The sequence below is a fragment of the Chiloscyllium plagiosum genome, unplaced genomic scaffold, assembly GCF_037043375.1.
Source record: "Chiloscyllium plagiosum isolate Xiang-an unplaced genomic scaffold, Cpla_swu_hap1 HiC_scaffold_1, whole genome shotgun sequence".
Lineage (NCBI taxonomy): Eukaryota > Metazoa > Chordata > Chondrichthyes > Orectolobiformes > Hemiscylliidae > Chiloscyllium > Chiloscyllium plagiosum.
Window position 1 is genome coordinate 65,585,064 of NW_028270139.1, and position 26,616 is coordinate 65,611,679.

Genomic DNA, 26,616 nt, shown 5'->3' on the forward strand with positions numbered 1-26,616 from the left:
TCTACCTGGCACTTACCTGCATGCTAATGCAGACAAGGGTATGGAAGCATGAGCAGAATGCAGATTGCACGAGGCCAGAGGTCCAATTTCCTTCAATCATTTTGTTCAATTCCAGGTTCAAGCTGGATGCACAGCACCAAGTGTGGGCTCAAAAACAGGGCAACACACTGGCAGTGTAGGCTAGTGATAGGAGGAAGTACTGACTTAATCTCTCCTCCCAGTTTAGTGGCACTGACATTAGTCGCAACACGTGTACACCTTTGCCCTGGCAAATTAATTATATACAGATGAGGACACCAATCTGGTATCTTTCTTGGTCCATACAGTTCAATTATGCACTGGAAAAACCGGCTGAGTCATTGGGAAAGTTGGAAAAGTAGATTTAATCAAGTGAGTTGATAGTTTGATAATTGTTAATATTGCATTTGCTATATACATGTTAAAACAAATCCGTGGCTCTCAACCTCAACTTCCTGGGTCAGTCACCAAGTAACACAAATATATTACAAGGAATGATTCCAAAATCTGCACATTATGCTGATTCTCAATTGTTTCATTCCTCTTCAATGCAACATGACAGATATCTTGTAAGGTTGCCAAGTGTAAATAAATATCCTTTTTAGATTACAAAGGGAACAAAACCTTGAATTTTCTTTGCCTAATTGCACCTTTCTTTAGCCATTAAAAGATAACTAGATATTTCTGTACTGTCCAACAGGTTTGAATACTTGTTTTGAGAAAGGTAGCCCTCAATTTTCATGTATTCCCCTGAACTCAATATTTCTTGGTTAGGTGCAATCCTTCACTGACAGTTGAATCCATGACAATGTGCCATTTGCCATTTTTTAAAAAAAACTATTGGATGCAGTCCACAGGAATTCTTGCTACGATCTATTATGGCAGCCATTCACTGCTGATGTGCATTCTAAAGTGTTCAAGGTCTCCGAAAGGTTTCAAACTCCATTGGTAGTCCTCAAAATAGTTAGGATTGTTCATAAAGTACATTCTCTGTAAAGGTAACTTCAAGAGGTTCTTTTTTGGAGTTCCTCAGTCATATATGTAATGCGGTGTGTTCCATCTATTAAGGCCATTCATAGTTGATTGCTATAACACTGATCCTCCTAATTGTTTTCAATATTTTTATTGTACATTGTTCACAATTGCAGAGTTGCTTTGGGAAGTGTTAACAATAGTCTAGAGAACATACATAAACTTCATCTGGTGGAATGGGGAGGAGGTAATGCACATTTGCAGTTTCAATGCTGAATACAATTTCCTTTCAAACATTTAATTCTCTTTACACTTTCGTGGGTGGTTAGCAGCTTTGGGCATTTCCATATTCTGTCATTTTATATAATAGAGCTTATATCCATCTTTGTTTTTCTTATAAAATCGAAGTTGACTTCTCAGGAGTATTTAAAACCAGTTTGCTTAATGACTTTTTTTCCGACAAGATATAAAATTAAGTTCCCTAGAGCACAAAAGTGCTCTTCCACTTTTATCTATCTATCTTCTAGATACAGAACCTAGAGTTAGACAAGTCTTGCATCAAAGGTTGTGCTAGTCCAGAAGACTTGGTAACAACTTCAAATTGGTCATAAATTGCTGGAAACCACTCCTCAGGTTTGTTTTCCTGCAATACTCATGAATACCTCTTGCTTAGCTCAACTGTGAAACTCTCTGACCCGGAGCAATTGAGAAAGTACACGCTCATCAAGCTAGTCTTCTAGTAAACAAGCCAGCTGCATTGAAGTCTTTGCGGAGTTTGAAGCAAGCCTCATACTGCTTAAAGTCATGCAACATTGGAAGGAAGTACTACAAATACCAGGAAGTGACTGTTGTGGTTATTTGACATGTCTGTTAAGGCACAATTCACTATTGGCAGAAAGCCAGCTGCTGAATTTGTTTTACGGAGATATCAGCACCTGCCTTGTCCTGGTGACTTCTTGTGTTTTGTTTGTAGCTGCGAAATCCAAACAGATAGGTGGTTACTGTGAATCTGTATAACTTGTCAAGCCTGTTAACAAAGCTTCAGTTCTGCTATGCACTCCAAGTAACAGCTTGATTCAGTCATTGGAAAAGAAAATTTTTAAAAATTAATAGCTATAGGAGTCGTCCATAGACACAGGATTCAGAAAATAAAGACTAATCTTAGGTGACGTTGACACTACAGTTATAAATTGAAATGACACCATAATTGAAGGTATAACTAAAGCATAAGAAAAATTCAGGTGATAGAAATTCAACAGTGGCCACCTATAAAAGGTATTCATAAGCCATGGTCAATGGATACTTAATTGATGAGATTCAACATTGAAGCCAGTGAACTGTTCACAAGGATGCTAATGGCCTGGGATTGATCAATCCTTTTAAATTGACATGGAAACAAAAAACAAGTCCTTTATCAACAAATAAATCCTTTTTAAAACCATGTTGACTGTGCCCCAATGGTTTAGGTAGAAAATTAAGACGTCAAAATTCCCACTTTATTATGCATTTTTGAGGGCGGAAGTGAGAGGATTCAATTCATGATGTATGGTGGCGATGGATTAAGTTTCCCAGTAGTCTAAGAAGGCTCATCTTCTCTGGACAGTTTCTCCTTCCCTGCTCCTGACTCCACATCATTTAAAATTTTAAACATAGACTGAATCATTTTCAATATGCATCTCTTGCCATTAATCTATCCTGTTAAATTGTTCAGGAGTACAGGTTTTGAGAGAGAGAAACAGAAACCAGGAAACACCTAAGAAGCATTTATTTTTTATGCAACAAAAATTTAAATATGATCATGTGTACATCATAATGTACACAATAACTACAATGAACAATGTCTGGAATCACAACATTGATGCAATTGTAACGAATTTCACTAAAATAAACAAAGATGAGCGTGAACTGGGAGACAAACTGGTGAAAAATAGTATTTAAAAAAATTTGAACATATCAATAAAAACACTCAGTTAAATGCATTAACGATCTGAACTTTTTGAACTGTCTTCACAAGCTGCCAAAATCCAAATTTTTCTAAAACACTTCATTTTTTACATCATTGGTTACAGAGCCTGGTAACTTGAACATTTCATCATAAAACTGGTCTTTCAAAAGTACCTCAATTTACTTCAAGATTTGATACAAAAATCTGAAACTCAAAACGTTTCCATTTACCTTTCAGAGCAATATACTTTTATAAGAAAGTAGAACATAAAAGGCCTCTGATAAATTTTCATAAATTAAAACTACTAAAAGCAGGATTTAAAAGGTAATGTTAGGATAGAGGATTTTTTAAAAACATCCTGTTCTAATTTTTACTCTTTCCAATATTCAACATTAAAAGCTGCAATTCAAGAATAACCCATTAAGCAGAGTATTGAACATCCACATAAGAGTCCTTTGAACCCCAAATTCAAACACTAGCTTAAACAAACATTTGCACTTTGCTACGAAGGTTCAACTTCATGAGTTCTCAGCTGGGTTGTCAGATGGTAGAGTTTTATTGTAAGCTCAACCATTCAGGGAAAGGGTAGACATAAATACAAATAGCCCAATCCCACCCTAGAAAGTGTGTTGCCTATTGGCCATTGGCAACTGTAGAGAACTCCATATTTTCAGATCATCCTCACTCTCCTGGGGAAATGAAGGTAAGCAGAAGAGAAAAAAAAGGATACATTGGAGTGGAGGGGGAGAAAAGCACAAAAGGCAGCAATTCCATTATCATGCCATCATGAGACTTCAGTCTGTATTCACAAAAGACCCACATTTCCCTGTGCAAATTCCATTAACTGTTAATATATATTACACAAAAATATGACTTTTTTTGTAAATACAGACTCTGGCTAGTCTACAGATACACATAACTTGCTGCGATTTCTTATTGAGAAGGATAAACAATATGGACTCAGTGCAAACATTTCAAAGAACAGTGTCAAAAATATCCCCAACGTCTAACAGCAGACTTTAGTAATCACTTTTTTTTTTGTAAGTCTTTACGACATGTATGGCAGTAGATCCAAATATTATAAGTGTATATCCAACTGCTCTTTTAAGCAATAGTTTCATTCTTCCACACTCACCAAAATCAAATTCTGTTCAATATGGGACTATTTTAAATAATACAAATGCTTCTGCCTGAAAAAATTGATAGTAACGCATGACGATAATGCACCACTAACGACTTCACAAATCAGTGTAATAACTTACTTTGGAAGGTAAACTGCTGCAGTCAAATTACTGATGCATAATTAAAATGGTTAAATAAGACATCTTGTAACAAAATCCTAATCTAGCAATTATTTTTATGAGTGTTGATAATAGTTAAGTAATCTTAACATATAAAAATGCTTCATAAAAATAATCCCAGGGAATTACAATGCTGTCCTTCCAACATTGCAAAGTTAAATGTTCAATTAAATTTAAATGAAGGAGTTCAATAATATCTTAACTAAAACTCTGATGCAGTGCTGTCCTGATGTTTTGAGGGTGAGGAGTTGTGTAAACTAATTTAAGGTTTTGTATAGTATCTCAAATCCTTTTATGTGGTACATTTCCCTCAGTGGCAAGGAATACTTCTTTTCTACAGCCTTTGTCTCCTTCCCTTTGGCATGGACTTTCTTCTTACCTACACAAAACAAATTATGAAAAGTTGAAGAAAGCAAAACAAAGAAATTGTCGTACTGAACAGGCACACATTATATATGTATGTATATTGTGATTGCTTTGTGAACTGGTATTTTCTGTGAGATCAAATGCAAAGGAGTGCTTACAATTTTGTGGAAGTAACAACTTGCATTTATATTTTTTTTTAATATCCAAGAACATACCATACAGGAGAACAAATACAGACGCTCTATGGAAGTTTTAGGAGGTGAAGAAGTTTGATTTCGAAGCTTTGAGTTAAGGAATTGATTTGGAGAAATCTTTTAAAGATGGGTTCAGAACAAGAAGGGTTTACAGAGGGAGTTTCAGAAAACAGGGTTGAGATCGCAGATAGTTCTGCCGCTAAAGATGAAAGTTTGTGTTAGGTACAACACAGAGAGCTAGAATTAGAAAAGCAAAGGGAAACGAAGGAATGTAAAGCAGCAAAAGGTACCATGAAGGTTTGGAAAGATGGAAGGATGAGGAATTTAAATTCAATGATAAATTAGTGGACGTCATTCTAAATAATAGAGCTTTGACAGACAGCTAGTCAAAGAGATTGGCAGGAGCAGTCTTCTAGAAATACTCAGTTTCAGCAGCTACTAGGATGGCAAGAGGAAATGCTGCATATTTAGAAGGCTGTCTTGTTAGAAGGGTATGAAGCTCAACTTTGATAATGTAGTTTCATTTATAGAAGTAAGTTATTTTTAACCCCTTCCTGTAAGAATCTCAGAACTACAGATTTTTTTGACACATATTGAGTGAATTTCGTGCCCATGGTAAAGAATGTCAACACTGGAATTTGGGAGAATGTGTGTCAGCACCAAACATTCGTATAAAGCATTGTACACAAGCTGTAATGCAAATATTCCACATTAGCAACTATATTGAACCCTCACAGTCAAAGAAAATCTGTAATGTTAGTCTATGCATATTTGCATCAAAGCTCAGCATATACCTTATTATGTGACACAATCAATAGTGAAGTCCTCACTGGGGAAATAACCCTAGCTAAGAAAATTCTCTAATAATAGAATATATATGCTTTTACTTAATTCCACAAGAGGGAAAGATGAAATTCACACGTTTTTATTCTCAATAGTTTTACCTTTAGTCTTCCAAGGGAGGAAATAACTGAATAAACTGAAGAGGCAGAACAAAGGGTATGCTTGATAGATTTTGTCAATTTGGTTCATGTGTACTTGGCTGATTACACATTTTCTTGCTGAGATTATTACGATCAAGATGTCAGGTTATAAAACTAAACGTCGAGGATTCAGAAGCAGAGGCAATAAAAGTGCACATGGACAATTCTTGGAAAAACTTTTTAATTTAGAAAATAGTGGAAGTTATATGTCTTGAGAAGATTCAAAATTGTCATCATATGATATCAGATTTCAAAGAACATCCACAGATAGTCCAATGCTCAAACTGTCAGCATCCCATACAACTGTTTTTATCTTCATATGAAATATTTTAAAGGGATCCAAAACAGATTTCTTAACATCTAAACCTGGATTTTCTACACCAGCTTCAAATGATTTGCTATAACACAAAAACTGTCCTTCACTTCACAAATCAATGTGAAATACTGAAGAGTATTAAGAAGTTGTCAGCAAGAACTGAACAACCATCAGAAGCCGACTGCCTTGGAAATCTCAACAGCTTCAAGACTGACCAGAAGATTATCCATCACAAAGTAAGTCATATTCAAACAAAAACACACAATTCGAGAAAGAACATACCCTAAACTAAAATTAAGGAAGCCATCACCTTGATTATTCATCTTTTCCTGTCTTTTCTTGTAAAAAAGGCCGATTTGTACTTTAATGAACATTCCAAAGATGCATCTGAGACTCAGTGTGAGGGAATCCCAAGGATTTTTTACTACCACTTTACGCAAATATAAATTTGAAGTTTCTAGTTCTCTTCAGACAAACCAGCTGGAAGGTCGAAGACCACGCTCCCATTGTGAGATAAAGCAGAAAATTCGGGAAATACTTAGCAGGTCTAGGAGCATCCATGGACAGAGAAAAAATGTTACAGGTTTAGGTCAATCACCTTTCACTTGCCCAGATGGTAGGTTATTGACCTGAAAAATTAACTTTGTTTCTCTCATAGCAGTTTTGTCTGACCTGCTAAGGATTTCCAGCACTTTGTTTTTACCTTTACTTCAGATTTCCAACATTTACACCATTTCACTTGTCTTCCAATTCTGAACTTCTCTTCAAGGACTTTTTTGTGACACTAATCATATGGGAGGTCTGGGAGACACACAAAAACATAGAACAGTACACCACAGGACCTTTAGCCCACCAGGTCTGTGCCGACCATGATGCCATTCTAATTTAATCACAACTGCCTGCATATGGTCCATATCCCTCTATTCCCTGCCTGGGGATTTATGTGTCAAAGTGCTTCTTAAACACTGCTACCATCTCCACTTCTACCACCTCCGCTGGCAGGGCATTCCAGGCACTTATCACCCTCTATGTAAAAAAAAGCTTTCCTTGCACATCTCCTTCAAATTTCTTTCCTCACACCTTAAACTTATGCCTCCTCATATCTGATGTTTCCACCCTATCCATGTTTCTCATAATTTAATATACTTCCATAAGTTCACTCCTCAGACTCTGATGCTCTCGCAAAAACAAATCAAGTTTGTCCAGCCTCCTTATCACTAACACACTCCAATTCTGGTAAACCTCTTTTGCACTGCTCCAAAGTCTCCATACCCTTCCTGTTGTGTGGTGACCAGAACCGCATACAATACTCCAAATATGGCCCAACTAAAGTTTTAATTAGCTGCAATATGACTTGCCAACTTCTTTACTCAGTCCCCTGACTGACGAAAGCAAGCATGCCATTGGCCTTCTTTACCACCTTATTCACTTGTGTGGCCACTTTCAGGGAGTTATGGAGTTGCACCTCAAGATCCCTCTGTTTTCAATGCTTCCAATGGATCCGGCCATTTACTGGATACTTTCCTCTTGCATTTGACCTCCCAAAATGCACCACCTCACTTATCCAGATTAAACTCCATTAGCCATTTCTATGCCCAAATTTACAACTTGTCTACATCCTCCTGTAACCATCGATAATCTTCCTCATTAACAACAACTCCAATTTTTGTGTCATCTGCAAATTTACTAATCAGATTACCTGCATTTTCATTCAAATCATTTATATATAGTACAAACAATAGAGATCCCAATACTGGTCACAGACCTCCAGTCAGAAAAACACTCCCCACAACTACCCTGATTTCTATGACCAAGCCAGTTTTGTATCCAACTTGCCAACTCACCACAGATGGCACACAGTAACTTTAAAAAAAAAAGTAAAAATCAAATATCTCAGTTTCTTGCAACAGACCTATAGAATTTGAATTATTTTAACTTGCGTTATGTTATGGTATGGGTTACTGATGGAGGCTCTAATGTGTGAAATTTGCACCTTCGTCAATCATGAGTTTGTTAACAAAAGTGATTTTGGCTGCATTGAGTCTTAGCTATTTCACAGAGTTAGAAACTTATTTTGGACCTGGACGTCTCCAGATGAGGAAGACGTAAGAGAGCTGATTTTCTGAGCCTAAAACAGTTCATTTAAGGTCTTCCACCTAACCCTAGTTAGGCTAGTCTGAATGTTTTCATGTTGTCTCTTTCAATAAGATTTTACAATTGGTCTTTAATACTACTGCACCTTAAGGAAGCCTCTCTCTGCTAGCTTTGTGTTATCAACCTCATTCTGGCTGCTCTCACAGGATTTAAACAAATCCAGTTCCTCAGCTGAACTTTCTGGAGTAGACTCTAGATCCATCACTGAATATCCATCACTGTCCAAAACCTGGATTCTGAAAAATAAATAGGGCTCAAAGTCAGTAGCAGGAAATTCTACTTCATTCCCTTAAACTGACGTGTTATGTTCATTCAGTTATTAACTTGGTAAAGCTGGCAGAGAGGACAAAAGCAAATTTTGAAAGTAAAAAAACCAGACAAAGAGAAATAAACATTCATCAAAAGCTCTCCTCCCAACAAAAACTACCTTTGTAGATCCATTTGTCGCTGTGCTGATGCTCGCTTGACGTTTGTTTCTTGCTGTTTTGGTACTTTAACATTTGTTGTTTCTGGTTCTGCAGGACTCTCCTGACTGGCTGCAACTCGCTTTCTGCCTCTTCCTGCAGCTTTGTTTGGGTCTGAGTTCTTTGCAGTATTACTTTCAGATACAGCTTTGGGAGGACGTCCTCGTCTGGCTTTGGGTGGAACCGGTGCTGCTGACTCTTCAGATTTTCTCTCTTCTGTTATCTGCTGAATATTCTCGGAACCAGCTGGCGCTGTCCTTTTTTTTCCACGTTCTGTACTGGTCTGTGGTGGTAAAGACTGTTCAGAGGACATCTCCTATTATAAGGAGGACAGAATGTACACAGAGCAATGCGTAATACTGCAGTAGATAATTACAGAAGCTATTGCTCATGATTCTATTTTGAAGAAGTTTTCTTTTAGTTTATAAAACCCATTGATTTAAAATAACATTCGAATGGTGGAATGCAATGTGTCAGCTATCCATGTTTAAAGGACATCTTACCATAAGGCACAAAATTGTTACTGCACAGCTTATCTCTAAGATTTTATAATAAAGTTGAGGAAAGGATGAAATGTTTTCAATCCAATTTGACCAGAACCATATATTTTGCAATTAAATAAAGTATATTGATATGATTTATTCAAAGGATTGGCAAACATGACAATATCTGAGAAAGGGCACAAGGATATGTAACTGGAGGTCTACCAGTTTATCAACGGTAGACTTTGGTGATTGAGATTTTAGAAACAATAATTTGAGAGGAAAAAAGTTAAGAAGGGCCTGGAGAGTTAAACTAATTAAAAGATAGGTAGTACAGATTTGGAATAGGCATATCATGCCTGACTAATAAGTGAAGTTTTTATGAAGTGACAGGGAAGGCAGATGAATGGAAAGCAATAACTGGTGCCTACAGGGATTGTACAAAAGTGTCTAACAAAAGTATTAAATAAAAAGCTGGTTAACAGAATTCAGGCTGCTGGAATTGTAGTGTTAGCTTTCATAAAAAATGGTCTATGGACAGAGAACAGCATGTTTTTCAGACTGAGGATGGCTACAGTGATATTCTCCATAGTTCAGTGCTAGGACAACTTTTTTTTGGTGTATATAAAATGACTTAAGATTAGGAATACAGAATACCAAACTTGGGTATCTGGCAAACAGAGCATGATACAGAGAAGTGAGAGATGTTGCATTTTGGTATAAGAAACAAGGAAATGCAATACACCATTAATAACATAGCTTAAAGAATGTTCAGGGACAAAGATACCTGGAGATTCATGTGTATTAATCTGTGAGAATATTGAGAACTGTAAACAAAGCATTTGGGATTGTGTTTTATAGAAGTAAGTATTGAGTACAAAAGGAGAGGAGTTATGAGGAACGTTTACAAAAGTCCAGTTAGGACACAATTGAAGCTCTGCTATAACGCGTGTTTTATTAATGCAAATTCGCTGTAATGCAATTGATGAATTGGGGGTGCAAACTTTTAAAATGTGTGTTGGCTGTAATGCAATTACATTGCCAACACTAAGTGCAGCTTTTAAAGCATGATTTTTCTATAATGTGAGGTTGCAAAAGAACAAAAACATCACGTTATTGAAAAACTACCTGTACTGCATCCAATTTTGGACATCACACTTTAGGAAGAAGGTGAGGATGCATAAGATGGTGCACAGGTGGTTTAGCAAAATTATTCTATGGAAGTTTAGCTACAAGATAATATTTGAGAAGCTGGGTTGGTCCACTATGGAGCAAGAGGAGAGATTTGAAAAGATATACAAAGTAGGAAAAGTAAATAAAGAAAAGAATTTGAGGATCAGGGAGCACAGATTTAAGGTTCTGGGCCAGAGATGCAGGACACCTTTGGGGAAGCAGCTTTTGTAAAAAAATATATGCAAGTGGCAAATACCTGTAAATTACTGCTTATGAGGGTGATGGGAGCAAATAATGAAAATAACAGATGATTTCATAGAGTCATAGAGCACAGAAACAGACCCTTCAGTCCAACTTGCCCGTGCTGATCAGATATTCCAACCTAATCCCATTTGCCAGCATTTGGCCCATATCCCTCCAAACCCTTCCTATTCATATACCCATCCAGATGCCTTTCAAATGTTGCAATTGTACCAGCCTCCACCACGTCCTCTGGCAGATCATTCCATATATGCACCATCCTCTGCATGAAAGCGTTGCCCATTACGTCCCTTTTATATCTTTCCCCTCTCACCCCAAACCTATGCCCTCTCGTTCTGGTCTCCCCCACCTTAGGGAAAAGACTTTGTCTCTTTATCCTATCCATACCCCTTGTGATTTTATAAACCTCTACAAGGTCACCCCTCAGTCTCCAACGAAAACAGCTCCAGCCTGTTCAGCCTCTCCCTATAGCTCAAATCCTCCAACCCTGGCAACATCCTTGTAAATCTTTTCTGAACCCTTTCAAGTTTCACAACATCTTTTCGATAGGAAGGAGACCAGAATTGCACGCAATATTCCAACAGTGGCCTAACCAATGTCCTGTACAGCGCAACATGACCTCCCAACTCCTATAATCAATGCTCTGATCAATAAAGGAAAGCACACCAAACACCTTCTTCACTATCCTATCTACCTGCGACTCCACTTTCAAGGAACTATGAACCTACACTCCAAGGTCTCTTTGTTCAGCAACAATCCCTCGGACCGTATCATTTTACTTTCCCAAAATGCAGCACCTTGCATTTATCTAAATTAAACTACATCTGCCACTCCTCAGCCCATCTCATCAAGATCTCATTGTAATTTAAGGTAACCTCCTTCACTGTTTACTACATCTCCAATTTTGATGTTATCTGCAAACTTACCAACTATACCTCCTATGTTCATATCCAAATCGATTATATAAATGACAAAAAATAGTGGACCCAGCACCAACCCTTTTGGCACTCCACTGGTCACAGGCCTCCAGTCTGAAAAGCAACCCTCCACCACTACCCTCTGTTAAGCTAGTTTTGTATCAAAATGGCTAGTTCTCCCTGTATTCCATGAAATCTATCCTTGCTAACCAACCTCTTATGAGGAACCTTGTCAAACACCTTACTGAAGTCCATTTCAATCAAAAAGAAACTGGATAGGCAGTTGTGGGAAATAAATTTGCAACCCTATGGGGAACAGAGTAGTTGAATGGGACCAACTGGAGTCCTTTAGAGAGTAACATGTCGTTGACAGACTACATAGCCATTCAGTGTCATAATGGCTGTATAACAATAAGTGACTCTCAATAAGTGACCATACATTTTCCTTCTTGTGAATTTTTGTACATTAGAAATCACAATTGGCCATAAATGCTCATTTTTCTCTTCCAAGAGAAAGACATGGATACAAAGCATATGGATTTGATGTGGGGCAGATAGTGAAAAGTGCGTTTCATATCAAATTTATTTCCCATCCTTCCTTCTAAGGTCAGGAAAAAAACAAGACTGCTGTGGTGACTTTTAAGGGTCCAAGATCCAAATAGACCAAGCATACTGCACCTTGTTTCTGACTGGCTCATCCTTCTTCTCCGTTTTAGCTGGTACAACCGTAAGTAATATGACTGGGTTTTCCTCATTCTCACTAACTTCTGTTTCTGGAACTTCCGAATTCTGCTCCCTGCGATGAATTAAATAAAGATGCAAATAATCTTTCCAAAATCAGAAGCACCATAGCAGAATTAGTTAATTCAAATAGTTACACTACGAATGTCACTATAATTGTACTTTCAATTTGGCATTAGGAATGTCAAAATATTGCTTAAAATTGATTTAACTGCCCATGCAGCTCTTTCAAACATTGGTCAGACAAGTAAGTTAGCAAAAAAGACAACACATCTGGAGAATGTACAGACAACAGGATTTACATACATGATTTGAATGAAAGTGGGTTTAACTGTGTGCAAATACGAGAAGAGCAGGAACAGCATCTCAGCTACTATCATCATAATATTCAGAGGGAGAACAGAAATAACATCCAGATTTTAAGCTGATCGTACAAAAATATCCCAACTATAAATTCAGGTACTCTAACTGATAGGCTTTTCAAAACAATCCTCTTTTCAATAAGCATTATTCATATTTCAAAAATAATATAAAGATGATTTATTTCATCCAAGGTAAGTTTTGCACCATTTAGTTTGATTTTACAGTATTTTCTCCAATTATTTCTTACGCTATCATATTTAGGATCGCCAAAATACTATTATTCAACATTGTTCTACTGCAATAGAATTTTATTATTCATATTACCTATAACATATGTACAAGTTACATTAATTATTTTATAAATGTGAAGACTCTATGGCAGTTTCAACTTTTTTTTAAACAGAAAGTTGCCTAATTCAATTTTCAGTCAATTCAGTAAAAAGTTTGAGTGTGGCAGAGATTTGATTGCATGCAACAACAGAAGAGTATAATGTGTTGAAATACTGTATACTAGAAAGTGTTTTGAATTGTGTATATGCAAGGCAGTGTATGGTGTAACGGACAATTAACACAATCAACTAATTAAAAAAAACAAATTCACAAGGGACTGACTCCACAGCACTGAAGATGTCACCTGGAAAGAGGACAAAACGTCTGCAAACCAAATTCCCAGCTCAGCACACATGCCCACAACAATTGCAACCAGCACCCAAGCTATAAATCTTTACACATACCTAGAACAACTAGTAATACACTAAGGTTTTCCCTTATGTTTAAACAATGTGAATACACTAGATACTATCTTTCAGGTCAAAGGGAGAATTTCATATTGGTCACTCCATATGCAGAGCAAAAACTAAGCTTCAGAAAGCAGTGATGCTCAACACAAAAACATGTAGAATTGAGATCTACAGCAAATAGCTGGTTTTCCAGCCAAACTATTTCTATATGGTATATCTCTCCACTGGCAGAAAGGCAAAATGAATGGCTTTTTACTTAAATATACATAATATTCAAAACAACTGAATAACTGAACAGCACAAACATAGGCTAATGAGTATGATCTTATAGCTGTGACAGAGACATTACAAGATCAGAGCTAGGAACTAAATATTAGTGATGTACGACTTTTGAACAGACAGTCAGGAAGGGAAGGTACGGGTAGCAGTGCAACTTTAACAGTGCTAATATGATAGCGCGATCGAGGATCAAATGATATTGATGGATGGAGACAATGAATAACAAAGGAAAGATGACCCTGTTCAGCATAATTTATAGGCTTCTAACAATAACTGTCTGTAGGACAGAATAAATCGGGAGGAAGTGGATATACAATAGTGAGATTTGCAGATAACTCAAAAATCAGTGGAAAGCAAAGTAATGAGAAGGAACTACAGTGAGTTATAGACAGATTAAGCGAGTGTGCAAAATTTATCAGAAGGAATGTGTGGAAATGAGAAATTATGCACTTTGGCAGGAAGAACAAAAGAGCTGAACATTATTTAAATAGGGAAAGACAGCAAGCTGCAGCACAGAGGATTTTGGAGGTCCTCAACATAAATCAAAAAAGCTAACATCCGTGCTCAGCAGGTTATAGGGAAGGCAAATGGACTGCTGACCTTTATTTCAAAAGGATTGGAAGTTTTACTAAACTGTACAAAGTATTAATAAGACGACAGCTGGAATATTGTGTACAGTTTTGGTTCCTTTACCTAAGGGCATACTGCCATTGAAGACAGTCCACAAAAAGTTCACTAGGTTAATCCCAGGTAAGGAGACATTTTCTTTGAGGACAGATTGAGTAATTTGGTCATATATGCATTGCGGTTTAGGAGAATGATAAAAGACCTGATTAAAGTATACAATTCTTAGAGGCCTTCACACAGTCGATAGAGGGAGGATGTTTTACCCTGTGGGAGTCTGTAGTACCAGAGAGGCCACACATTTAAGACCATAATGGGGAGGAATTTCATTTCTCAGGGGATTTTGGGAATCTTTACCACAGAGGGCTGTCAAGTCTGGGTTATTAAGTACATTCAAGGCTGAGATAGCCAGATTTTTAATTAGTAAGGGAATCAAGGGTTATGAGGAAACAGCAAAAAAGTGGAGTTGACGATTATAAAATCAGTCAATTTTTCACCAAATGGCAGATCATAACTTATAAAAATATTCATTGTGGGATATAGGTGTCATTGACTGGGTTATCAATTTTTTCCATTTGTGGGACTTAGATGCTGCTGACTTGACCAGCATTTACTGCCCATCTTAGTGGCATTTGGTGGGAGACTGCTGCAATCCACATGCAGTAGGTAGACACAGTTTGTGGGCGGCACGGTGGCACAGTGGTTAGCACTGCTGCCTCACAGCGCCAGAGACCCGGGTTCAATTCCCGACTCAGGCGACTGACTGTGTGGAGTTTGCACGTTCTCCCCGTGTCTGCGTGGGTTTCCTCCGGGTGCTCTGGTTTCCTCCCACAGTCCAAAGATGTGCAGGTTAGGTGAATTGGCCATGCTAAATTGCCCTTAGTGTTAGGTAATAAGGGGTAAATGTAGGGGTATGGGTGGGTTGCGCTTCGGCGGGTCGGTGTGGACTTGTTGGGCCGAAGGGCCTGTTTCCACACTGTAAGTAATCTAAACAGTTAGGGTCAAAGTTTCAGAATATGACTCAGCAGCAGTGAAGGAACGGCAATTTATTTCCAAGTCAGGAAGCTGAATAGCTTGGAGGGGAGCTTGCAGTTGGTGCTCTCACGTATCTGCTGTCCTTGTCTTCTGGATGGAAGTGGTTATGGGTTTAGAAGGTGCTGTATAAGAATAGAACATAGAAGAATACAGCGCAGTACAGGCCCTTTGGCCCTCGATGTTGCGCCGATCCAAGCCCACCTAACCTACACTAGCCCACTATCCTCCATATGCCTATCCAATGCCCGCTTAAATGCCCATAAAGAGGGAGAGTCCACCACTGCTACTGGCAGGGCATTCCATGAACTCACGACTCGCTGAGTAAAGAACCTACCCCTAACATCTGTCCTATACCTACCACCCCTTAATTTAAAGCTATGCCCCCTCGTAATAGCGGACTCCATACGTGGAAAAAGGTTCTCACGGTCAACCCTATATAAACCCCTAATCATCTTGTACACCTCTATCAAGTCACCCCTAAACCTTCTTTTCTCCAATGAAAACAACCCCAAGTGCCTCAACCTTTCCTCATACGATCTTTCTACCATACCAGGCAACATCCTGGTAAACCTCCTCTGCACCCGTTCCAGTGCCTCCACATCCTTCCTATAGTATGGCGACCAAAACTGCACACAATACTCCAGATGCAGCCGCACCAGAGTCTTATACAACTGCAACATGATCTCAGGACTCCGGAACTCAATTCCTCTACCAATAAAAGCCAGTACGCCATATGCCTTCTTCACCGCACTATTTACCTGGGTGGCAACTTTCAAAGATCTGTGTACATGGACACCAAGATCCCTCTGCTCATCCACACTACCAAGTATCCGACCATTAGCCCAGTACCCCATCTTTTTGTTACTCTTACCAAAGTGAATCACCTCACACTTAGCTACATTGAACTCCATTTGCCACCTTTCTGCCCAGTTTTGCAGCATATCTATATCCTGCTGTAACCTGCCACATCCTTCCTCACTGTCAACAACTCCTCCGACTTTCGTATCATCCGCAAACTTGCTCACCCAACCTTCTAGCCCCTCCTCCAGGTCATTTATAAAAATGACAAACAGCAATGGTCCCAAAACAGATCCTTGCGGAACACCGCTAGTAACGGCACTCCAAGATGAACCTTTACCATCAACTACTACCCTCTTCTTCTTCCAGCCAGCCAACTCCTAATCCAAACCTCCAACTCACCCTCAATGCCATACCTCCATATCTTTTGATTTTGAAATTTACTGGTGAATTTCAGCAGTGCATCTTATTGATAGTACACTGTTGCTACTGAGCATCAGGGATGGAGGTTGTGGACATTTGTGGATGTGGTGCCAATCAAGTGAGCTGCTTTGTCCTCAATAATATAAAGCTTCTCGGGTGTTGTTGGAGCTGCAGTCAAGTAAGGACTTTTTCATTGGACTTCTGACTTGTGTTTTGGAGGTTTTTGGGAGTCAGGTGATGAGTTCCTTGCTGCAGTATTCTGAGCCTCTGACCGACTCTTCTAGTTGAGTTTCTGGTCAATGGTAACTCCCATGCTGTTGACAGTGGGGGATTCATTGATAGTAACACCATTATGTGTCAAGGGGCTTTGCTAGATTGTCTTTTATTATAGACGATCATTGGCTGGTATGTGTGTGGTGCAAATGCTACTTGCGCTCAAACCCTAATATTGTCCAGGTCTTTTTGCATTTCAACAGTAACTAAGTCATCATGATTGGTTATGAAAATTGTGCAATCAAACATCCTCACCTCTAATCAATTGATGGAGGAAAGGTCATTGGATAAAGCAGCTGAAGATGGTTGGGCCAGGACTTGATGGACCCAAATGCCTACTTTGCTCCTACATCTCATGGTCATAAATGTGGGAGCGTGAACATTTGCTGGGAGTCCACGAAAACACCTACATAATTTCAGATTCTTTCTTGGACTTCCATTTCGAAATGATGAGTATTCATAATATGGCTTTGAAGCTTCCTTAGATAAAACATCCTAAAATTTAAGTTTTGTATCTTTGTACTGAATAATTCCATCACAGAAAATAGTTTCTCCCCATCTCTGTCAATCAATTATTCTGTCACCTTAAACAATTCAGTTAGATCACACCTTAATTTTCCATATTCAGGAGACCCAAGCCTCATCTATTCAACCTGCCCTCATAATAAATTTGGTACTGTTTTGATGAACTCACTCCAGGTTTATGCTATGGCATCTAAAACTGAACACAGTACATAAAGTGGGTTTAACGGTACCCTTGGCCTTCATTCCTGTTCTCCAAGACTCTTGCAATAAAGAAGTTATGTGATAACTATACTGGGCTTTGTTGGGACCCAATTCAGAATACTATGTCAGTGCTTGCCTCCAATGAAGAGAGATGTACGTCTATTGGAGGCAGGTCAGAGATGGTTAATAAATTGTCCCCAGAATGAGGGCATTGTCCTGTGGAAGGCTGTTTAAAATGTGCCTTTATTCCCAGGAATTTAGAGAAAAGAGATATTATTCAATTGAAACATAGAAGCTTATGAAGGAGTTTTATAAGATAGATAGTAAGAGATTGTTTCCAATGGCTGGGGAATTTTTAAAAAAATCACTCACAGGATGTTGGCATCTCTGGCTAAGCCAGCATTTATTGCCCAGAGGGCAGTTAAGAGTCAACCATATTGTCAAAGTTCTGGAGACACATGTAGGCCTGACCAGGTACAGATGATAGATTTCCTCTCCTAAAGGACATTAATGAATCAAATGGGTTTTTCTGATAATCAACAATGGCTTCATGGTCATCATTACACTCTTAATTCGAGACGCTCCATTAAATGCAAATTTCACCATCTGCCATGGCATGCTCTGAACTTGGGTCCGCAGAACATTAGGTGAGTTCTTGGATTAGTCTTAGCGATAAAACCACTAGGCCACTACGTCCCTAGTCTAAAGTATAGGACCACAATTTCAGGATAAGGGTAAAGGATGATCATTACTCCAAAGAAAGGGCTGTGAATCTTTTGAATTCTCAGAGAATAGTGGACACTCTATCACTGAATACATTTAAGGCTGAAAGAGAGAGATATTTGATGTCTCAGGGATAAGGTAAATGGACAGGAAAGTGGCAAAGAAGTTCAAGATGAGCCATAATCAGTCCTGCTCCTAGTTCTTATCTTCAGGTACTTTATCAACAGTATTTCTTTTAGCATGTGATCAAAAACAGGGTGAAGGTGGCACAATATTCAGCACAATTTGTCCTTTCTCAGATACTGAAGCAGTCCATGTTCATATTCAGCAGGATTTGCACAATATCAAAGCTTTGGCTGATCAATGGCAAGTAACGCTGGTATTACATATCTGCAGTGCAATAACCATCTGCAACAAGAAAGAACTTCTTAATATTCAGCAGCAATGCTATGGTTGAACCTCCCCACCATCAACATTCTAGACATTACCACTGGCCAGAAACTTAATTGGTCTTGCCATATAAACACCGTAACTCTGAAGAAGGGCTCCTGAAGAAGGGCTAATGCCCGAAACGTCGATTCTCCTGTTCCCTAGATGCTGCCTGACCTGCTGCGCTTTTCCAGCAACACATTTCCAAACACCGTAACTCTACCAAGTCAGAGGCTTGGAAGCATCCAGCAAATAACTCAGCATCTAGCTCCCCAAATCTATGCTTCATCTCCAGGACACAATTCAAGATGGACTTTCTCCATTTGCCTGGCTGAGTGCAGGTCCGACAACGTTCAAGGAGCTCATGCAAGACAAAACAGCGCACCTGATTGGCACCCCTATCCACAACTGGTGTTCACTGGCACCAATTTATACCATTTACATGATGTGCTGCAGGAACTCACTAAGGTTCATTCAACAGCATCTTCCAAACAGGTGACCCGCTCCACCTGGAAGGGCAAGGGCAACAGATGCATGGAAATTTCACCATCTGCAGGTTCCTCTGCAAAACTGTACCAACTTGACTTGGAAATCTTGGAATCTTGTAACTGAAGCTGTACCTACCCACCTTTGTACCTAAGATGATGCTGCAAATAGCAACTTATAAACTTTTCATTTGAGTACGTGACAATAAAGCTAGTTCAATTCAATTGAAATATATCACTCACCTTCACAGTTACAAAGTTAAAAATGTTGAACACACTTAACAGCAGTGTACTTACATAATGTACTTACATTATGAAATGCAGCAGTTCAAACTTCACCGTCCTATTTTCACAAATAATTAGGGATGGGCTATACTAGCTTTTCCAAGGATAGTCTCATCACATTAGGTAATAAACTAGCTAATGTAGTTAGCTATTAGCTAATAAATGATCTTTTCTGCTCTTTACATCTTTCCAAATCTATATAATTTTGATAATTCCCAACAACACTGTGAAAGGTCCAATCTATTCTTCTGTTAAGCACAACAACAGAGTGATAGCTTACCTTCCTCTATTTGGGGCTGGTGAACTGGGCTCGGAGTTTCCACTTATATTACTTCCCATCTCTAACCCTGCAGCTCTGTCTTGTGGTCTTCTACCAGCAGCTGACAATGGTTTATTTACTGTACCCAGTACAGTGGCTGGTTTGGGCTGAGAACAATAGTGTTAAAACATATGCATGAATCATCCTTCAAATGAACTAACAGGTTTTAAACGTTTTGCAGAAACAAGAAGTTACCGTGCATTGGAATCCTACAAGTCAATATGCCACAACCTGAACTATTTACTGGGAAAAATTAACTGCAGTATTCTTCAGCTGGTACTTTTCCAAAAATACTGAAATTAATATTTAATAAACAGACTACTGCAATGCTGCTGAAAATGCATGATATAACAGATCATTTACATGCCACAAAACGGATAATCAAAGTACAGTGCATGTGACAACCTGCACTGCGATGGATCAAAGTCTGATAAAAATCTGTCATGTTTCGACAGTACAGAATTATATTTCAGAAAATTGGGTAATAATTTTATGACTAATGAAAGCAACACCACCACCAATTTTTATGATTTAACCACAGTGAAAAATAAGATCACTGTCATGACTCTTATCAAATGAACATACTACCATAATTTTGTTTTCAAATAGTATACAATTGTTTCACTTGAAGCTCATTTTAAAAACTGAAATTACACCCAAAGGATCACATTGAGCCAAGCAACTAGTGAAAGAAGGATCTTGCATATAGATCTACATAAACTTCTTATATTGTAATCCTTGTTAACTTTATGAACGATATTCAAGTACAGTAGTTCAAAATTACATTGCACATTTAACAGAACTCTGAATTCCAGGAAACTCATGACTGCTTCAAAGATTGGTGATAACACACTCCTGAATAACTGAAATCAAACTCTCAATTAAACCAAGCTTTGATTATTTGAACATCTCAATAGCATGGATCTCAGCCTTTATATCAATTATTCTATTCGTAAAATTAAACTTTAAATTTATTGTAAGCTGATATAAAAAATTGGAATGAAAATGTCATGCCTTTAACAGTTTCCACGATTGACAGGCTAAAAACCTCGTTAATTATTACTTAAATACATCAACTTCATTTCATGATCTTTCGAGCCATTCTAAAATTCAGCCTAGTTTCAAAAGACAATGACTAGAAGGGTAATTGTTACCATTAAGTAGGACAGGAGGGAAAGGGAATACGTGAATGTAGCGAGTTGGAGAAAGACCAAGCATAGCAGGACAGGGAGTCTAACAGTAGTAATTCCACATTTAAAAAAAAGTGGAAAAATAATAAAATTAGTGATCCTCTGAAAACACAACATTTATAGTAACCAACTGTAACTAGTGACACTAATGGAGAGGAATGGTTTAGATTCAACTATGTCATTACTTTGATGCAGTTACAAGGTGAGATTGTTCCTTGGAAATTGGGCATTACTGCAAAGATCAGTAATCTTGCCCATCCTTAACTTCCCTTGAAATGAGTGGCTTGCTCGGCCTTTTCAGAGGGTTGTCAACCATATTGCTGTCGTCTGGTATAATATCTGGCCAGACTGGCATCATTTCCTTCCCTAAAATACATTAGAGAAACAAATGGTTTCATGGGCATCATTACTCAGACTAGGAGGTTTATTAATTGAATTTCAAACCTCAAGATGGGATTTGAACCAATGTCCACAAAGCATGCGCCCAAGACCTCTAGTTTAGTAGTCCAAAGAGATTGCTGCCAAGCCATCATCTCCCTCAACAGAGGACACATTTCATGAAAAGGTAGATTAATCAATAGCAGATGAACAGAAGAACAAACGGATTCTGACTCATCAGTAGAATCAGCACTGATAGAAATTTGGTAATTAGGAATAACATATCTTAAATGATGATGCAACTAGTATTTTTGGATCTGAACATTAGTTGTACCAGTGGATGGAGCATTAAGCAAATAATGACTGACTTGCAACAAAGACAATGAAACAATCGTGGGGAAATTGAATCTTAATTTTAAAAATTAATTTATTAACAAGATTAGTTGCTGGCTAGGCCAGCATTTACTGTTCATCCCTAATTGCCAAGAGGAGTCACGTGTAGGCCAGACCAGGTAAGGATGGCAGTTTCATTCCCTAAAGGCCATCAGTGAGGGTTCTTTCTAACAACTGACATTGACCAAATTGACAATTTCAGATTTTTATTGGTTTAAATTCCACCATCTGCCATTGTGGGATTTGAACCCAGGTCTCCACAATATGATCTGGTCTCTGGATTAACAGTCCAGCATTAATAACATTAGGCCGTCACTTCTTCAAATTCAGGGTGGACAAATCAACTTGGCAAAGGTTATCTTGAAAATGAATTTATAGAATGTTTCCATGATAGCTTCCTGAAGAACATGTTAAGGAACTTGGACAAAGCTGTTTTAGATCTGGTATTGTGTAGGCGGCTTAACTGGTAATCTAATAGTAACAGGTTCTGAGAAAGTGTGACTCACACAACTGAACAACGTATTAAGTTTGGAACACCATATTCAAATTTAAAACAAAAATCTGAATTACATGGGCATCAAGGGAGAGCTTGCCAGGATGAGTTAGGGTAAATAGTCTAACGTGTGTGAGAAGAAACAGCAAGAAACATACAAATGAACAATTCAAAATGTTGAACGAAAATATGTATAATTAAAACACAAAAACTTGGAGAACCATTTGTGGCTTACTAGGGTAACAGAATGAAAGAAGAGGCTACTAATGTTGTGAAGAATAATTGCACACCTGAAGACTGGAACAGTTTCAGAAACCAGCAAAGCACAGGCAAAAAGTTGATAATAAGGGTGTCAAGCAGAATGAGAGTAAATTAGCAAAAACATATAAACAGACAGTAGAAGTGTATGAAAAGAAAGAGAATCATTAAAGTAAACATTTGACCATTAGGGGTTGAGACAAGTGGGAAACAGGAAAATAACAGACACTTTGAGTAAGCATTTTTACTCAAATGCGGCACGGTGGCAGAGGGGTTAGCATTGCTGCCTCACAGCACCAGAGACCTGGGTTTAATTCCCGACTCAGGCAACTGACTGTGTGGAGTTTGCACATTCTCCCCGAGTCTGCGTGGGTTTGCTCCGGTTTCCTCCCACAGTCCAAAGATGTGCAGGTCTGGTGAATTGGCCATGCTAAATTGCCCGTAGTGTAAGGTAAAGGGGTAAATGTAGGGGAATGGGTGGGTTACGCTTCGGCGGGTCGGTGTGGACTTGTTGGGCCGAAGGGCCTGTTTCCACATTGTAAGTAATCTAATCTAATCTAATTAAAAAAAAAGTCTTCAAGCAGCAAGCACAAAAAATCCTACAAATAGTAAAACAAAAATAGAAATACTAAAAGAGAGGGTGTGGCAGGCGAGAGGAGGGGTGCTGGCGAGAGGAAGGGGTGGGCAGGAGAGGAGAGGATGATGGAAGAGAGGGAGACGGGGGGGTGGGGGGAGACAGAAGAGAGGCGGCGGGGCGGAACGGGGGCAGAAGAGACAGTTAGGCAGTAAGGGAATCAAGGTGAAAAGGCAGGCAAGTGGAGTTGAGAGTTATCAGATCAGCCATGATCTCATCAAATGGTGCAGCAGACTTGACCGGTGAATGGCCTATTTCTACTCCTATGTTTTATGGTCAAACTTGTGGAACTGCACCTAAGATATTGAAAGTTGCATGAAAACTACACAAACCAAATTCAAAACAACTATCTTGAATTTGCTTTTTAAAAAAAAAACCCATAAATAACCTAAAATGTTAAAGTATAAAAGATTATTCAACTTATACAATTTTATTTTGTTCTTGAATTTTGACACTTCGAGATGTCACTTGAAAAATGGAATATTTTGATTTCTGGAAACCTGAAGGGCCCTGTCAAAAATTGCAGATCATGTAAACAATGTACCATATACACAGCAAAACTTTGTACGTTTTCTATTAAGAACAAACTTAACCTCAGGAGTTCCACATAATTAATGCTAACTGTGTTAAAATGTGGGGAATTTTATAACACAGAACCGCAGTAATGAGGACTGGATTGAACCTTACCTTCCCTGTCAGTAATAATGTCTTTGCCTCATCTGACAAGTAGCACTTGTTATTACTGGAGTCCTGAACAAAGAAACATTGATCAAAAACAATATATTTGCAATTGAGGCAGGAAAAAAATCTAGAACCAAAGCTACAATGGAGAAACTAATGGACATGCATTTCGTTAAAACAGTAAAACAAAAGATTACAAGTAATTTACTCCTTCTACCATGAAACCTCCTCAATGTGAATACATATGCCTTATCTTGCTTGTTGAGTTACATGTTGCACAGACCTCTACTAATCATACTTGAAGCATGAAATGTACATTTGATACAACTGACCATTTTCAAACTGCCTTTTCTCTGTAACTCACTTGATGAATGAGAAACATTACCAATCCATAGTGTGGTACATTTAGTATACACCAATGTCACCAGATTGCTTTGGTGATCTATATTTTGCATCATTTTCAAAACTGAGAAATTTAAAACAGAGTTATCAATACTCTTCCATAGGTGTCATAGATGAATTGCCATGGTTCACAACCTGAAAGCACCTAAAAATGTGAAATCTACTCCATCTCACAGCACAATACTTGGAATTTAGTTATGCTCCAACACTGAATCTTGGTACATGGGTTGTTTTCAACAGTTCATCACAGCACTATGAATATTCTCTTTACCATCTAAGAATTACATTGATGCAGCTGTTAAATTATGATGATAAAGACTGCGTAGCCTATCATGCATATAAGAATGGTAAACGAGGAAGAAATTCTGATTAAAACCGCACTGACCAATTACTGCAATAATCTACAGCATGCTCTTGTTAATATGCATTTGCCCTAGCACTGCCCACTTACCAACTTGGTGAGTTTGCAAGTTGGCTATTTTGCTGTTGCTGGGAATATTTCCCACATTCTCACCACCTTTTATGCCTTCCTCAATCATTTAAGTTCAAAATTTCTGCTGAAAGATAATCCAATGTCAACCTTCCAATAAAAGACTCGCTCAGTTTTGTTTCTGTTGGGAAGAGCTGACCACCCCAATACCATCCCTTCACAAGGATATTTAAAGCCAACTTCAAGAACAAAATTAACAAATTACTTTGTCAGGTGGGGTGAAGAACTTCGTTGGCAGTACAGGATCCTTTGGGGAGTCCAGGTTATAGGTAGTACTTTTGGTTGTGATGACAATAAGCGCCACATCACATACTATGTAGAGTTTCTGTAAACACAAACAGAAAAGCATAAAAATAGCAACATTTGTCATGTTTAAGAGGTTCTGAATATGAAAAATAGTTGCAGCATTCCAATACAATTAGATTTCCCATTGAATCTTCCATGGTAAAATGGAGGATATGACTTTACAATGGCAGCAGCTTGTCATCACTCTGATGCTAATGACATTTGCAACTTAAATGTGAAATTAAATCAATTGGAGCAAAATCGTGTTTCCAATTTGGTGGCAACTTTTGCTGTATCTAAGATTAGGAAAACATGAGCAGGAAATGAATGAATTTCCAGGCTTGAAAACTGAAAACAACAAAACATGTAAAAGTCCATCTCAAACATTATATATATCTTCAACAGGGGATTAATGGCTGTTGGAGGTCAATCATCTCGGCTCTAGGACATCATTGCTGATCCTACACCCAAGTATCTTCAACCTTCATGGGTTGTGGGCATCACTGGCAAAGTCAGGTTCATTGCCCATAAGGGGTCAAAAATGTTGCTGTGGATCTGGAGTCACATATAGCATAGGTAAGGATAGCAGTTTCAATCCCTAAAGGACATTAATGCCCCAGAACATAACCTAGGCCTCTGGATTACTTATCCAGTGAAATTACCACTTTGCCGTCGTCTTCCCTTGCTTCAAGTGTCCTCGATTACTTTCCCTCCATCACAAGGTCAGAAATGGGGACATTTGATGACAACTGCACCATGTTCTGTACCATTTGGAATTCTGCAGATTCTGAAGCAGTCAGTGTCCTTATGCAACAAGAATTGAACAATATACAGACTTGGACTGATCAGTAGCAAGTAGAATTTGTGTCACGTAAGTACCAGGCAATGACCATCTCCAATAAAAGAGACTCTAATTATCATCCCATGACAATCTAAGACTGTCCAAGTCTCAACAATAGTGTGACATGAAAGTGTAGATAAATCGGAAAAGGTTAGAAGTGCAGACATTCACAAAAGGAACAAAGTCATCCTCATCAATGAGCAGATTGTGGAATAGTGGTAATGCCACTGGATTATTAATCCAGAACACCCCATGCTCTGATTCAACCCTGGCTTTTATCTGATTTTCATGTGTTGCCAGTTCCATAGCAATGTGATTGATGCTAGGTAATAATTGCAGGTCAGCCAGTGGTACCTTGATTGAGTACTAAAAAAAAAAATTCACTGAAGCTGCAGCAAGCATTTAAAAGGTCTAATGGCATGTTAAGCTTTACCACAAGAGAATTTAAGAACAGGAGTAGCAATGCTTCAACTGTTTCAAATCTTGGTTTGACTGTATCTGGACTGCTCTGTGCAATTTTGCCCCCATTACAGCTTATGTGACAATAAGGCATTGGAGCAGAAGCAGGACAGTCAGGTCCATGAAGTCTGCTCCGCCATTCAATGAAATCATGGATGATCTGATCATTCTAAAAACTTTCTTGCCTTTCCTCTGTAACAATTAATGTCTATACTGATTAAACATCTGTCTATCTCAGCCCTGAATATACTTAACAATCCAGCTTATACAGTCTTGTGAGGTAAAGGACAGCATAGATTCCACAGCAATCCAAAAGAAATTCC

At 38.4% G+C, this 26,616-nt stretch overlaps 1 protein-coding gene across 8 annotated transcripts in view; it reads right to left on the reverse strand.

The window, feature by feature from the left end:
* Positions 1-364: 364 nt before the first annotated feature.
* The window catches only part of pds5a (PDS5 cohesin associated factor A), a 222,221-nt gene continuing 195,969 nt past the window's right edge, over positions 365-26,616 (reverse strand). For 3 of the 8 annotated variants that reach the window (XM_043692731.2, XM_043692710.2, XM_043692718.2), the window contains exons 28-34: positions 24,914-25,033; positions 23,823-23,885; positions 19,751-19,896; positions 12,225-12,342; positions 8,677-9,029; positions 8,335-8,485; positions 2,739-4,615 (exon numbers count right to left, since the gene is read on the reverse strand). In XM_043692731.2, the coding sequence (XP_043548666.1) occupies positions 4,571-4,615; positions 8,335-8,485; positions 8,677-9,029; positions 12,225-12,342; positions 19,751-19,896; positions 23,823-23,885; positions 24,914-25,033 (996 nt within the window). In that variant the 3' untranslated portion in view covers positions 2,739-4,570. Of the gene's footprint in view, positions 1,964-2,738; positions 4,616-8,334; positions 8,486-8,676; positions 9,030-12,224; positions 12,343-19,750; positions 19,897-23,822; positions 23,886-24,913; positions 25,034-26,616 lie in introns of those variants that run through there. The other 5 variants (XM_043692745.2, XM_043692739.2, XM_043692752.2 and 2 more) reach the window with 5 other exon arrangements.